General features: G+C 42.3%; 1 protein-coding gene across 1 annotated transcript in view; it reads right to left on the reverse strand.

Moving 5' to 3' along the window:
- LOC126281670 (myrosinase 1-like) overlaps positions 1 to 14,296 on the reverse strand; it is a 37,763-nt gene extending 23,467 nt beyond the window's left edge. The window contains exons 1-3 of the mRNA XM_049980821.1: positions 14,117 to 14,296; positions 13,839 to 13,969; positions 8,479 to 8,613 (exon numbers count right to left, since the gene is read on the reverse strand). Of these exons, the coding sequence (XP_049836778.1) occupies positions 8,479 to 8,613; positions 13,839 to 13,969; positions 14,117 to 14,252 (402 nt within the window). The 5' untranslated portion in view covers positions 14,253 to 14,296. The remainder of the gene's footprint in view (positions 1 to 8,478; positions 8,614 to 13,838; positions 13,970 to 14,116) is intronic.
- Positions 14,297 to 16,110: the final 1,814 nt, after the last annotated feature.

Genomic DNA, 16,110 nt, shown 5'->3' on the forward strand with positions numbered 1-16,110 from the left:
GGCCGTTGAATTCGTGCGCAATGGCCGTACTGCCTAAATTCAGTACTAATTAACTCGGAAACGGTGCAACATATCGAAGTTTTTTTATTATTATTTCTTGGCACAATCTGCCTCTCATTATCCTTGCAAGCTTTTCAGTCTGTTTCCGTATATGCGGAGTGAGCAAGAATTGCACCAACAAAATTTCGGTGGTTGTTCAGGGATATTATGTGAGCAGTTTCGTATAAGATACCCATGGCCTCCATTGGTACGTTATGGGGGGGTGTACATTAATAGAACCGACAAAAAGCAGGTACGTATTTCAGACTGGAAATGGAGGAAAAACGTCCTATGAACGTATATCCCGAAATGCACCGTTCCCATGGCATATGGCTGTGATGAATGGAAGTTCTTCTGCCCACTTGCTATGTGTTACTTGTATGTTGCAGGAAAGTTCCTCTGACCACGAGGCGTAATCCCCTTGCGTGTAGCAGGCGGTGTCATTAACGCAGCGTACTTAAGCAGCAGAATGGTCCAGTATTCACGTCGGGTCGACAGGTAGCACGGCTACACCAAAACAAGTACCCTCGCAGTTACCAACCATATCACACAATGTTCATCTGTCTGAAGAGACCCACGATCAGACAAGCGTCCAGGAAGGACTTGAAATATTGTGTAACGTCGTCGGTCTCAGTGAGCGTACATGTTTTTGTACAGCCGTGCTGCCTCTCGACTGTTTCCATCCGCTTGGCCGTACCCAGACACCATGTCGGCTTGTTCCCTACATGAATACCGGTCCATTGTGCTGCTTAGGTACGCTGCGTTAATCATACCGCCTGCAACACACATGTAACACACGCCTCGTAGCTAGAGGAACTTTCACTCGTCACCGACATCTGCCATTTCAGCTGACCATTTCCGGACACATTTCATAAGACTTTTTTTCCTCCGTTTCCAGAAATATCTATGATTTGTCATCCCTTTTACTTTCATTTATGGAAAAATGTCCTCACAACGGTGAAACAATCTGTAATAGCGCACACTAATTCAATGAGGCAACAGCCTTGAAACAGATGCAAAGTATCGTAATCAGGTTGCATTGAAAGGTAAATATCTCTACATGGCGTCGTAGAGGCACTCTTCCGTTGCATTCAGTGAACCCTTATACGAACTACATTTTGGGAAACTCACGAACAGTAAACCCATAGGTACTGCTGTGTATCAGTTCTAGCAAACACCTAATGCAACCGAAAAAAATGAGTCACATGTGGGCCATAATAAATGCTATCTTAAGGTAAAAGAGTGACTTGTGTTTTACCATTGCCAACAAGTCGAAAACATGTATCGCCAGTGAATGGATCAAGTGTTTTCTATTAAGACATACAGTGTATGACGTCGCCATTAGCAGTGTTACAGAGATACATTGAATGCAGTTCCGGCACAAACCAGTCAGAAGAGAAAAAAACGATACAAAGATAAAAGACGGAAAGGAGCCAAACGAATTGCTATTAGTCTGTAACGAGTTAGCTTAGGCCACCGGTCCCTTAACCGGAAATACTCAGGAAATATCGCTGAACAGCTCCCGAAATGCTGTCGGTGGATTTTTTGTTCACCCTCCATTTACTAGTTTTAAGGATCGTCAGCGGTGAAGTATCTATATGCAGAGGACAAGACTGAAATGAGAAAGGACTTGGAAAAAATCCAATGTATCCTTTTCAGTTGAAACAGTAATCGATTAAGGGGGATGACGGGAAACAAAATCTGGATCGCCATTTGGAGAATTCAACAATCGTCTTCCAAACCAATATACTTGATCGTAACCACGGTGCCGTTTCCAGTGGCGAGAGTCTTAGTATTGTTAACTATATTGCAAGAACTATAAGCCTGATGGTGAGAAAAGAGGTCAATAGCAGTTGTGCTATAGTAGCAAGTAAATTTCTCTAATAGTATAGTATAAAAGCAGTAACAATTAATTAATATGAGATAATTAATTAATATGAGATTCTAAAGCCTTTTGCAGTTGTACATGTAATAGGCCAATTGTAAAGGAGTAAACAAGTAAACATAAATTCACGGTTTTTATTCAAGGTTTTTTATTTACAACAAATGCGGTAGTTATTTTTCGTATAATTTACTAACTCATTGTAAGATAAAACAGTATCACGTGGAAATTAGATCGTATGCCTCACGGCAAGTGCCAACAGTATGGTGTGTGTGATACTTTCATGTCATGTATCATCGATCACTGTTTCAGATAAGGTTATTTAGAAGCAGAAGTGTTTGTGTAATGAAGTGCTTGTGTTGTTGAAGGCAGTCAGCGAAAATGGTGGGTCAAATTCATCTCCATCACGCGGCCTAGTCTTCTTACAAAGCGCCGTGGAGCAGACCGCTTAACGTTTCGATTTAACCGATGAATATTCTCGGCAGTGTAACATATTCCTTATTACTCTGAGTAAAGGAAATTGAACAAAAGGAATCATTACCTCGTCCGTTCAAGACCAACTATACGCCAACACTACATCTTCTCTTCCGGTCAACTGTAGGCGACAGTAGTTTCCTACAACGGCTAAGGTGGATATAAAATGATTTACAAAAAGTTTTATTTCTTCTCGCGAATAGCAGCTTGCTGTAAATGTAGAAAAATGTTAATGTACCTCCTACTATCGTGTCAGACTGGTACCCGGCATAGTGCAGCAGATTGCAGTGGAAGGGACTCCTCAGGGCATTGGAAGTCCCCTGGAGAAATACTGGAACATGTTGCCTCTATAGCCGTCTATAATTGCTAGAGTATTGCCGACGCAGGATGTTTTGCTCGAATTGACCTCTCGTTTATGTCCCATAAATGTTGAATGTGGTTCAATGTCGGGCGCTCTGAGTGGCCAAACCATTCGCCTCAAAGGTTCAGAATGTTCTTCAAACCTATCGCGAATGACTGTGGCCCGGTGACATGGCGCACTGTCGTTCATAAAAATTCCAGGATTGTTTGGGAACATGAAGTCCATGAATGCTGAAAATGGTCTCCAGGTAGCGGCATATTCAGAGAACCCAGTCTGTTAAACGCAAACGCGGCCTATACCATTATGGAAGCACCACCAGTTTGCAAAGTGTCCTGATGACAACTAGGGTCCGAGACTTCGGGATCTGCGTCGCATTCTCACCCTATCATCAGGTCTTACCAACTGAAATTGGGACTGATCTGACCAGGCCACGATTTTAAAGTTGCCTAGGATCCAGCCAATAGAGTCACCAGCCTAGGAGATGTACCGCAGGTGATGTCGAGTTGGTAGGAAAGGCACTCACGTGGCTCGTCTGCTGCAAGAGTCCCATTGATTTCTGCTGTTATTTCATGCAGTCTTGCTTGTCTCTTAGGACTGACAGCTCTACGCAAACGCTGCTGCTCTCGGTCGTTACGTGAAGGCCATCGGCCACTGCGTTGTCCGTGGTGAGAGGTAACGCCTAGAAGTTGGTATTCTGGGATCGCGAAATACTGAATTTCCTAAAGATTTGCGGTTGTGGATGACACATGGGTCTAGCACCAAAGTCTCTTACTTCCCATCCTATGGCCATAATCGAACCTATGACCGTAGCGGTCGCGGGGTTTCAGAATGTAGCACCTAGAACGGCTCGGCCATCCTTGCCGGCGCATATCTATAGCTCTCGGGAATTCCAAAAGGGAATGGTTAAAGATCTAAATATCATGTCTAGTCCAATAAACAGCTTTAGTGTTAAGAAGACATAAATGGCGGTATTGCCAAATCTTTTTCTGGTAAAAAAATTTTAGGTTGCCTTGGTAGAGCTGTAGTTGTGAAATGTCTTATGTGACCACGCCCACCTCCGAAGGTATAAGAGTTGTACCAGTCTACCTTGGTATTATTACAGGAAAGTCCACAAGCTTTTACGGTCATTTATGGGGAGTAATTCAGGCAATGTGAAATTTATACATGAAGCCATTTTTGTAGATAAGAACTAGACCCTCTACATTCTACGAAGGTATGGAAACCCCATCCAGACGTAAATACTTCAAAGAGATTTTTGTTCAGAGCTTCTTAGAAAGCGGTCATACAGATATTAATATCCAATGTACCGTTATCCTTTGCGCTAACATCACGAGGAAAAAGTTCACAACGGAGCTGCCCGGACCGCAGCTCGTGCTCGTGCGGTAGCGTTCTCGCTTCCAACGCCCGGGTTCCCGGGTTCGATTCCCGACGGGGTCAACGATTTTCTATGCCTCGTGGTGACTGGGTGTTGTGTGATGTCCTTAGGTTAGTTAGGTTTAAGTAGTTCTCGGGGACTGAGGACCATAGATGTTAAGTCCCATAGTGCTCAGAGCAATTTCAACACATTTTTGGAGATCGCCGAAGTCCATTTAACTTCAGTTGACATGTAGAACGTGCAATATATTACTTGCACGAGCTTCACCAAGGAAGTCCTTAAATTGTGTAAGTGTAGGCCAGATATAGGTACTAACCAGCAGTCCCCCCGAGGTAGTTAGCAAAGTATGTTTGACATTACTGCCATTGGTAGTCTTTATTAGGAGCATAGCTGGGAGGCGTTTCGTACATCCATATATACATTTCCGTTGGTTCCCCTAAAAACGCTCATGCGTAAGCTGAAAGAATTGCTTTTTTAAGATCAAGGACGCTGTTCGTTTTTAAACTTGTTCGCGATGACCAAGCGCTCTCTTCTCATTGTCATGCTTCCACATCGGTCCCATTACATACATTTCCAGCAGTTTAGTGTTTAGAACTACAGAGCAATCCTACTTTACCCTTTCTCTACGTATTTACCGTAATTTCAAAGCTGTACAATGCTTGAAAATGTTGTTGTACCACTAACTGCAATTACGTTATGAAGCCACATTCGATGCAGTGAAGAACAAAATGATCATTCCTGACTATTACGAATACCTTGCACGTGAGTACTCCACAAAAACATAATTTACATGCTAATCAACTCGGAAGTGGCGCAACATAGTGCATTTTTCCTTTTCCTTAACAAGCCGTCTGGTAGAATTTTGCACAGAGCATAACTTAATCATAGCAAACACTTGGTTCAAGAATCATGAAAGAAGGTTGTTCTCATGGGAGAATCCTGGCGATACTAGGAGGTATCAGATAGATTATATAATGGTAAGACAGAGACTTAGGAACCAGGTTTTAAATTGTAAGTCATTTCCAGGGGCAAATGTGGACTCTGACCACAATCTGTTGGTTATGAACAGTAGACTAAAACTGAAGAAACTGCAAAAAGGTGCGAATTTAAGGAGATGGGACCTGGGTAAACTGAAAGAACCAGAGGTTGTACAGAGTTTCAGGGAGAGCATAAGGGACCAATTAACAGGAATGGGAGAAAGAAATACAGTAGAAGAAGAATGGGTAGCTCTGAGGGATGAAGTAGTGAAGGCAGCAGAGGATCAAGTAGGTAAAAAGACGAGGGCTAGTAGAAATCCTTGGGGAACAGAAGATATTATGAATTTAATTGATGAAAGGAGAAAATATAAAAAGGCAGTAAATGAATCAGGCAAAAAGAAATACAAACGTCTAAAAATGAGATCGACAGGAAGTGCAAAATGGCTAAGCAGGGATGGCTAGAGGACAAATGTAAGGATGTAGAGGCTTATCGGACTAGGGGTAAGATACATACTGCCTATAGGAAAATTAAAGGGACCTTTGGAGAAAAGAGAGCCACTTGTATGAGTATCAAGAGCTCAGATGGAAACCCAGTTCTATGAAAAGAAGGGAAAGCAGAAAGATTGAAGTAGTATATAGCGGGTCTATACAAGGGCTATGTACTTGAGGACAATATTATGGAAATGGAAGAGGATGTAGATGAAGATGAAATGGGCGATACGATACTGTGTGAAGAGTTTGACAGAGCACTGAAAGACCTGTGTCGAAACAAGGCCCCGGGATTAGACAACATTCCATTAGACTATTGACGGCCTTGGGAGAGCCAGTCCTGACAAAAGTCTACCATCCGGTGAGCAAGAGGTGTGAGACAGGCGAAATATCATCAGACTTCAAGAAGAATATAATAATTCCAATCCCAAAAAAAGCAGGTGTTGACAGATGTGAAAATTACCGAACTATCAGTTTAAAAAGTCACAGCTGCAAAATACTAATGCGAATTCTTTACAGACAAATGGAAAAACTAGTAGAAGCTGACCTCGGGGACGATCAGTTTGGATTTCGTAGAAACGTTGGGACACGTGAGGCAATACTGACCCTACGACTTATCTTAGAAGGTAGATTAAGGAAAGGCTAACCTATGTTTCTAGCATTCGTTAGAGAAAGATTTTGACAATGTTGACTGGAATACTCTTTTTCAAATTTTGATGGTGACAGGCGTCAAATGCAGGGAGCGAAAGGCTGTTTACAATTTGTATAGAAACCAGATGGCAGTTATAAGAGTCGAATGGCATCAAAGATAAGCAGTGGTCAGGTAGGGAGTGAGACAGGGTTGTAGCCTATCCCCAGTGTTATTCAATCTGCATATTGAGCAAGCAGTAAACGAAACAAAAGAAAAGTTCGGAGTAGGTATTAAAATCCATGGAGAAGAAATAAAAACACAGAGGTTCGCTGACGACATTGTATTTCTGCCAGAGACAGCAAAGGACTTGGAAGAGCAATTGAACGGAATGGACAGTGTCTTGAAAGTAGGATGCAAGATGAACATCAACAAAAGCAAATCGAGGATAATTAAGTGTCGTCGAATTAAATAGGGTGATGCTGAGGGAATTTGATTAGGAAATTAGACGCTTAAAGTAGTAAAGGAGTTTTGCTATTTGGGGAGCAAACTAACTGATGATGGTCGAAGTAGAGAGGATACAAAATGTAGACTAGCAATGGCAAGGAAAGCGTTTCTGAAGAAGAGAAATTTGTGACATTGAGTACAGATTTAAGTGTCAGGAACTCGTTTCTGAAAGTATGTGTATGGAATGGAAGTGAAACATGGACGATAAATAGTTTGGACACGAAGAGAACAGAAGCTTTCGAAATGTGGTGCTACAGAACAATGCTGAAGATTAGAAGTGTCGATCACATAACTAATTAGGAGGTATTCAATAGAATTGTGGAGAGAGGAGTTTGTGGCACAACTTGACAAGAAGAAGGGACCGGTTGGTAGGACATGTTCTGAGGCATCAAGGGATCACCCGTTTAGTATTGGAGTTCAGCGTGGGGGGTAAACATCGTGGACGGAGACCAAGAGATGAATACACTAAGCAGATTCAGAAGAATGTATGTTGCAGTAAGTACTGGAAGATGAGGAAGCTTGCACAGGATAGATTAGCATGGAGAGCTGCATCAAAAAAGTCTTAGGACTGAAGACCACAACAACAGCAAAGCCTCCCACGCGATTTCTGTTTGTATGTTCAGACTAATCACTGACGCTACCGAGGGGATTTTAATGCAGCTTCTACTAATACACAGAATGATTCACGAGGACGTTTTTTTCCTATAATTTATCACTTCTACGCCAGACAAGTTATCCAGTCGTAGGTACTTAATGAAACCCATGCGAAACAGAGGGGATCACCAATTGTGTATAATATTTTTGTTCCTTATACATTGGTATGAATATTTATCACCACATTCATCAAGCTACACTTTAAAAGAATGTAATAAATTTGGCAATTTTTCTCAAATTTTTGAAGAGCAAATACTGGCAAACTGTTCATGGCCGTTGTTTCCCCTCTGGAATAGTCTTGAGTCTAATCCAGCCAACAGCAATGTTCAGCAAGATTCATTGGTCACAGTGCTACAACTCAGTACCATTCCACTGTACGAAGGCACGTAACTTAAAGGAAATTAACTTCGTCATGCACTCTCACTAACGCAATGGACCACCTAGAAACAGATTTCTTCCAAGGTTGCTAACGACAGTAGAACTCTCACTGACGCAATGGACCATCTAGAATTCGCTTCTCTGATAGTTGCTAATGATAGTTGCTTTCTAGTCACCAGCATGGCCTGTTGACTTAGATAGAAAATGACATACGGCTGTGTGCCTGAATCTCTTGTTATGTCCTTTCTGCTCTCCTTGGACACTACGCCCGACATACTGTGAAAGACACGCATGATTGACTCGTTTCTCGGAGTATGATTTTAAGCAGTTACTGTTAATTTTGACCATGACCAGTACATAGTTGTGAGGTGCGCTGTTCAGTACATATAGCCTAAGTGCTTCAACTGTTTCTATAAAAATTATAGTTTATCAATCATTTTATGCAAAACAGGTGACTGGATATGGTCGATGACCATTTACGTTGTGAGCTAGCCATCCAAACAGGTAAAGCAGGTTCAGCCACGTTACGCTTGGGAACAATTAGCATGTTGTTCCGCCTTAACTTTGGCATAGCTTTAAATATCCAATGCTGTTTCCTTCTTTCGCATTGGGATCAATTGTAATTACACTACATTCCTGTTATTAGTGTTTCTAAAGGGAAGAGAGGTTTACTGTAAGAGAAAGAGTATGCGAATACTACCATTCTCTACTTACCAGAGGCTGAATTCCGTTGGCTAGCAGTTCGTTGATAAGGTTGTTGTAGTAGTCGATACCAGCCTGGTTGATGACGTCGAGGTCCCCGTTAGGCAACACCCGTGGCCAGGATATGGAAAATCGATACACGTCCGCCTGAACAACAACGAAGTATTAATGGTTGCAACGAAATGTCTGTGGACTGACAGCTAATATTTCATTATTAAATCATGTATTAACGCTGAATCCGTTGAATAAAACATAACTGAAACTGTAAACATCCAGATAACACATTATAATAGAAGAACAAACAATGTGCCTGAGGATGGTGACAAATGAATAATATTTTTGAGCTTTGTGAATTAAACCAATATGATTGAGAAAATTTAACATTAAACCTCATTGCCTTTTAGTAATCCAAGAGAATGTTTAATGAAATGACCCTGAAAGTTATTTACCATCCTGAAAATCTATTAGAATCATGAACAGAGATTTAGAAATACGCAGTGATACAAACGAAGAATGCGATAGGGAAGCTTGTGTAACACATAACAATGCTACCTCATAATTTCTACATGGATGATTGGATTCGATAGTGGAGACCGAAAATTAAGGACTAAACATACCGCTTACGTAGTACTATATTACTATAAACACTCATTTCTCTGTACAAACTGACGACGAATTTTTACAAAGAACCGGCAGTTACATAACCGAAACTGATTTAATGAAATGTAGTCACTGGAAACAGACTTTCAAAAACGTGTATGCATTGAATTTATTAAAGTATAATATCTCTAACGTAAATTTGCAGTTGGGTTTTGGAACATATACTGTATTCGAAAATTATGAAGTACCTCGAAGAAAACGATTTATTAACACCTGGTCAGCACGGTTTCAGAGAATATCGTTCTTCTGAAACACAACTAGCTCTTTATACTCATTAAGTAGTAAGTACTATCGACAGGGGATGTCAAATTGTTTCCATATTTTTGGGTTTCCAGAAGGCTTTTGACACCGTTCCTCACAAGCGCGTTCTAACCACACTGCGTGCCTACGGAGTATCGCCTCAATTGTGCGACTGATTTTCTGTCAGAAAGATAACAATTCCTAGTAATAGACTGAAAGTCATCGAATAAAACAGAAGTAACATCCGGCATTCCCCAAGGAAGATTTATAGGCCCAGTATTGCTTCTGATCTATATTAACGGCATACAATCTGAGTAGCCGTCTTAGATTGTTTGCAGATGATGCTGTCATATACCGTCCTGTAAAGTCATCAGATGATCAAAACAACTTTAAAAATGATTTAGATAAGATATCTGTATGGTGTGAGAAGTGGCAATTGACCCTGAATAAGAAAAAGTGTGAAGTTATTCACATGAAAACTAAAAGAAATCAGCTAAATTTCGATTACGCGATAAGCCACACAAATCTCAAGGCTGTAAATTCAACTAAATACTTAGGGATTACAATTACAAATAACCTAATTTGGAACGATCACATAGATAATACTGTGGGTAGAGCAAACCAAAGACTGGACTGCGATTCATTTGCAGAAAGTGCAACAGGTCTACTAAAGAGACTGCTTACACCATGCTTGACCGCCCTATTCTGGAGTATTGGTGTGCGGTGTGCGATCCGCATCAGGTGGGACTGACGGGTGATGTCGAAAAAGTACAAAGAAGGGCAGCTCGTTTTGTCTTATCACTAAATAGGGGAGAGAGTTCCATAGAAATGATAGGTGAATTGTAGTGGCAATCATTAAAACAAAGGCGCTTTTCGTTGCGAAGGGATCTTCCCATGAAGTTTCAGTCACCAGTTTTCTCCTCCGATTGCCAAAACGTTCTGTTGGCAGCCACCTACATAGGGAAAAATGATCATGACGATGAAATAAGAGAAATCGGGGCTCGCACTGAAAAAGTTAAATGCTCGTTTTTCTCGCGTGCCGTTCGACAGTAGAATGGTAGAAAGACAGCACTTCAGCAGAATAATCACGAAGATTTGTATGTACATACCTCCCCGTATGAACGTCTAGTTGGAATTCGTTTCAAATCGAAGCATAATTTTTTTCAGTTTCTGCCGCTAGAGCTCCTGCGGCGCACAAAATTCACAATGAAAGTACATAGGCGCTGTCGACAATAAGGAACGCGTAGACTGCGCATGACCTTCCGATTTCCGCAGTAACGCAATAATACCAAAGTACTCGAGAAGCACACATCGCACACGTACACTCATGAGCCAGAACATTATGACCATCGACCTACTAGCGGTAAAGGGCCGAACAGGTGATAGCAGCTTCACCTGACGGTGAATGACTGCTTATCAGACACACACTCGAATCACGTACTATCACAGAGTGTGAGGTCCGCATGCAGAATGGCCCGCATCTCGTGGTCGTGCGGTAGCGTTCTCGCTTCCCGCGCCCGGGTTCCCGGGTTCGATTCCCGCCGGGGTCAGGGATTTTCTCTGCCTCGTGATGGCTGGGTGTTGTGTGTTATCCTTAGGTTAGTTAGGTTTAAGAAGTTCTAAGTTCTAGGGGACTGATGACCATAGATGTTAAGTCCCATACGGCTCAGAGCCATTTGAACCATTTGAACGTATGCAGAATGGAGAAAGGCGAGTGAACTGAGTTTCATCGAGTGCAGATTGTGATGTCCCGGAGGCTCGGCACGAGCATTTCGGAATCTGCACGACTTGTCGAGTGCTCGAGGAATTCTGTGGTGAGGGTCTTCAACACATGGCGAAACAAACGTGAAACAACGTCGAGACGTCATGGGGTTTGGCAGCCACCTTTAAATAGAGGTGTCCGATGTCGTAGGCTAGGCAGACTTGTAAAACTGGATAGGCGGAGAATTGTGGCGGAACTAACATCAGACTTTAATGCGTGGCCGAGTGTAAGTGTGCTTGAACAGATCCCTGAACAGACAGTGCACCGAACACTAACAATGGGCCTCCGCAGTCGACGAATCATGGATGAGCGATTGTTAACTCCACGACATCGGCAACTACGACTGAAATGGGCAAGTGATCATCAGCACTGGACTTTGGGGCAGTGGCAGAACGTTGCATCGTTTGATGAATCCCGATACTTTCTTCATCACGCCGATGGGAAGGCGCGAATCCGTTATGTTGCAGGTCAACAGTTTCTTGAAACCTGTACTGCAGAACTCAGACAAGCTGGCGGCGGCTCCATTATGCTCTGGAGAACATTCATGTTGGCACCTATGGGTCCAATGGAGCTCGTGCAAGTCACCATGACGACCAAGACATATGGTACACTGGTTGCAAACCACATACGCCCCTTCATGGAGTTCATATTTCTAAACGGCAGTGGCATTTTTCAACAAGATAATGGGACATGTCACAAGGCCAGGAGCGAGATGCAGTGATTCGAGGAACACAGTGGCGAGTTCCAGTGGATGTGCTGGCCCTCCAGCTCGCCAGGTGCCAACTACCTCCAGTGACCTACCAAGGTCCCACTGCTTACATGCCACAGCGCGTCGCTGCTGTTTTCCGTGTCAGAGGTGGATCTACAAGCTATTAGATAGATGGGCACAATTTTCTGGATGATTAGTGTGTGTTTACCACTGTATATCACGACACCACGTGCATACCTATGAGAGTTTCGGAAGAAAGGGAATGTGGCACACTAGTTACAGCGCTAGCCTGTATATGTGACGAGCGGGGTTCGGATTCACTTTTCATCCTAATTTTCCATAGTTTGCCTCAGACGATAATTGCAAGTTTATAATTCCTTACGCGTCGTATACGTTTAGTATTTTATTTCCATGAATATTGACGTCGTAATGTATTGCGAATACATAGCAAGAAGCATCCTCTATTGTATGATTATATGATAGCAGAACAAACACTGTTAGCAGTAACTTCTGTAAAATATCTGGGAGTATGCGTAAGCAACGATTTGAAGTGGAATGACCAGACAAAATTAATTGTTGCTAAGGCGGGTGCCAGATTGAGATTCATTGGGAGAGTCGTTAGAAAATGTATTCCATCAGCAAAGGAGGTGGCTTACAAAACACTCGTTCGATCTATACATGAGTATTACTCATCTGTGTGGGATCCGTGCCATGTCGGGTTGACAGAGGAGATAAAGAAGATCCAAAGAAGAGCGGCGCGTTTCGTCACAAGGTTATTTGGTAAGCGTGATAGCGTTGCGGTGATGTTTAGCAAACTCAAGTAGCAGGCTCTGCAAGCAAGGCGTTCTGCATCGCGGTGTAGCAAGCAGTCCAATTTTTGAGAGCGTGTGTTTCTGAATGAGGTATCGAATATATTGCTTCCCTCTACTTATAGCTCCCGAGGGGATCACGAATGTAAGCCGGCCGCAGTGGCAGTGCGGTTCTAGGCGCTGCACTTTGGAACCGCGTGACCGCTACGGTCGCCGGTTCGAATCCAGCCTCGGGCATGGATGTGCGTGATGTCCTTAGGATAGTTAGGTGTAAGTAGTTCTACGTTCTAGGGGACCTCAGAAGTTGAGTCCCATAGTGTCCCATAGTGCTCAGAGCCATTTGAACCATTTTATCACGCATGTAAAATCAGAGAGATTCGAGTGCGCACGGAAACTTTCCGGCAGTCGTTCTTCCAGCGAACCATACGCGACTAGAACAGGAAAGGGTGGTAATGACAAAAAAAAATTGGTTCAAATGATTCTGAGCACTATGGGACTTAACATCGTAGGTCATCAGTCCCATAGAACTTAGAACTACTTAAACCTAACTAACCTAAGGACAGCACACACATCCATGCCCATGGCAGGATTCGAACCTGCAACCGTAGCAGTCCCACGGTTCCCGACTGCACCGCCTAGAACCGCACGACCACCGCGGCCGGTGAGGTAATGACAGTGCCACGTAAAGTGCCCTACTCCACACACCGTTGTGTGGCTTGTGGAGTATAAATGAAGCTGTAGAGGTAGATGTAGATGACAACCCTCCTTACATTGGTTTTTGTTTTAAGGAAATTCTTTTATTTTAGTTCTACTTTGTCTGCTACAGTGAAAATGCGGTAACTACTTCTCGAATGAACCTAGTATTTTATTTGTTTAGACTAACTGCTTGTTGTCTTCCCCTCAGAAAGCTACATGAATCTGCAAGAAATATCATTCCTGATTATAGATTTTCTTACGCATGGTTTTAATAATTTTGTAGGTATTTCAGGTTCACCATTAAGTTCGCCCATAGCTGTTTACACAAAGCAAATTATATCAGAAAATGACCAAGTGCACCTTTTTTAAAAGCGTAGCTTCCATGATATACTGGGTACAGAGCTCATAATGGGTAAGTATGTCACCAGTTTTTTTTTTTTTTTTAATCGCTGCAAAAGGAGAAGTTAGCATGCTTTCCAATGGAAATTGTACTTACGTTGAGCGCCTTCAGCATCTGAACATCTTCCTTGTACTTATGGTAAGAATCGCAGGCAACGTCCCCGTTCTGTTCTACAACGACTAGCGGACGGTTGTGGAATAAGTGGTCCTGGATGCTCTCTCCCTTGCCTGTAAATGCGCGCAAGAACTTCACAATAAATAACACACCTATTAATTATTGTCATGGAAATATGTTATTGCCTTGGTCTTGGATAAGAACCATAAGCAGTATATTGAACTTTGACTGATGAATCCAGTTCACACTTTTGAACCCACCATCTTCGTTCCATCCTCCTTCGATCTGATATGCGGATGTTGCCGCTCCAAACATGAAGTCATCCGGGAATCGATTAGAGGCTGTCTGTGCGGAAACAACGGCTAACACGGCCGTAAAGGTGATCAGCAACGTCATCGTTGGAAATCTCCAGTGGCTTTGAATGAGCAGCTGCAGGGTGTGCGTATAAATAGTGTAATTGGGATAAAATGTCAGAGGTTGTTTGTATATCTGAAAATAGATAATATCAGACAATTTTCTTTTATCGTTCGTTAATCAGCGTATTTCTTTAGGGTTTGCCTGTGTTCTTAGCGATATTATCGGAGTGGTACTGAAGTAACATGTTGAGCTGTGGATCACATAGCGATATCAGCAGAGGCTTTCTTATCAGGTCCACTTATTTAACTCTTGTGGGAATCATGCAGGAATCAGATCATTAGCAACGCTGATTCTGGGAAACAGGAAGTTTGCCAACCATTACCTGGAAATAAATGACTGATAGCTTAGCTAAATAATAATTCCACCTTAAAGAGGCAACAACTGGCTATACACTTCAAAAAAATTCTACAACTCAACAAAATTCTATAAACAGATAGCTTCCTAAACGATAAAGGGTCGTTATATTTCATAAATTGGGTACCTGTTCAGTAATATTTTAATTCCAACACCTTCCCCCAAACAAATTTTAATCCACACATTCTATATAAGTGGATGTATGAGGGGTAGTCAAATGAAAACCAATCACCAACCACAAGAGTGAGATGGAATGCACTCAAAAGCTATCACTGTACATGTTAAGACATTGAGTCCACTGGGAGACTAAACGATCAATCCCTGTTTAATAGGAAGCGTTTGGCCGCAGATGTATTCCCCTCAACCAGTATTTCTCTTCCTCGTTCACATTACAACGACATCCAAGCGATAACACTGTGAAATAACCGGTCTGCATGGCTGTTACTGCAGTGTTTCCAAACCAAACCGCTGAAGCGTAGCCGTCGCCCAGTTGACAGCATGGGGTGGGCGTAATGATGCAACAGGATGTATTCCTGGGCGTTTGGACTTCAAGGCGTGTCATAGTTTCTGCAGAGTGTCTTCACAGTATTGCACATTCATTGTGATTTCACGCTCGTCTAGATAGCCCTTACATTCCATAACGTCTGTCCTCACACTACCACCTGAACGAAGGCCGCCCTTCAGTAGTTTGACTGGGAATCACTGCAGCATCCTTCACCATGCAATGTTCACATCTTTGGAAACGTGAAGAAATATATACGTGACCGTCGGTTTTAGATGGAAATATGCAAGCGTGGGTGCGGATGTAGAACTGTCAGCAGACAAACATCTTATAGGAATCCGGAATTGATGGCCTCTTCTCCCAGTGGGATGAATGTCGTAAGACGTGTAGTGATTACTTTTGAATGGAATCATCCCAAGGGCACGTTGTGATGGGTGTTCGATTTTCATTTGACTGCCTATCGTACGTACTTGTAAGTGTGTATGCGTTTATGTTTGTATGTTCCACGTCTCTTCCTAACTGTCAGGCACCAACTACTGCAGAGTAATAAATAGATATCGATCATGTTTCAGGAGATGTGACTTCATAAACAATGAAATGCTTAAAGAAGTGTTGCGTCATGCATGACGTTTACATTTATTATTCATTTAGCACTAGTTCTATTCGGAAAACATTTTACAGACAGTATCTGCATATGCCGTTAAATGCACCAGCAAAATTATATCGGGGTGGTTCACGGGAAGACTTTATAATCTCCCTGACATACGAAAAAACTTGTGCATTGAGCGTGGCCTTTAAATTTATTACTTATTTTCTACTAACTCTGTTCAGAACATATCTTGCAGACAGTATTCACATATTCCGTGCCTACACAAATACATCATTATATGACACATAGTTGAAAAGATATAACGTCATAAATGCTGAAATGAATGAAAAAATGCCGCATCGTGGATGAAATTTTAATCCATTTATTCTTTA

Source organism: Schistocerca gregaria, chromosome 7, assembly GCF_023897955.1.
Source record: "Schistocerca gregaria isolate iqSchGreg1 chromosome 7, iqSchGreg1.2, whole genome shotgun sequence".
NCBI lineage: Eukaryota > Metazoa > Arthropoda > Insecta > Orthoptera > Acrididae > Schistocerca > Schistocerca gregaria.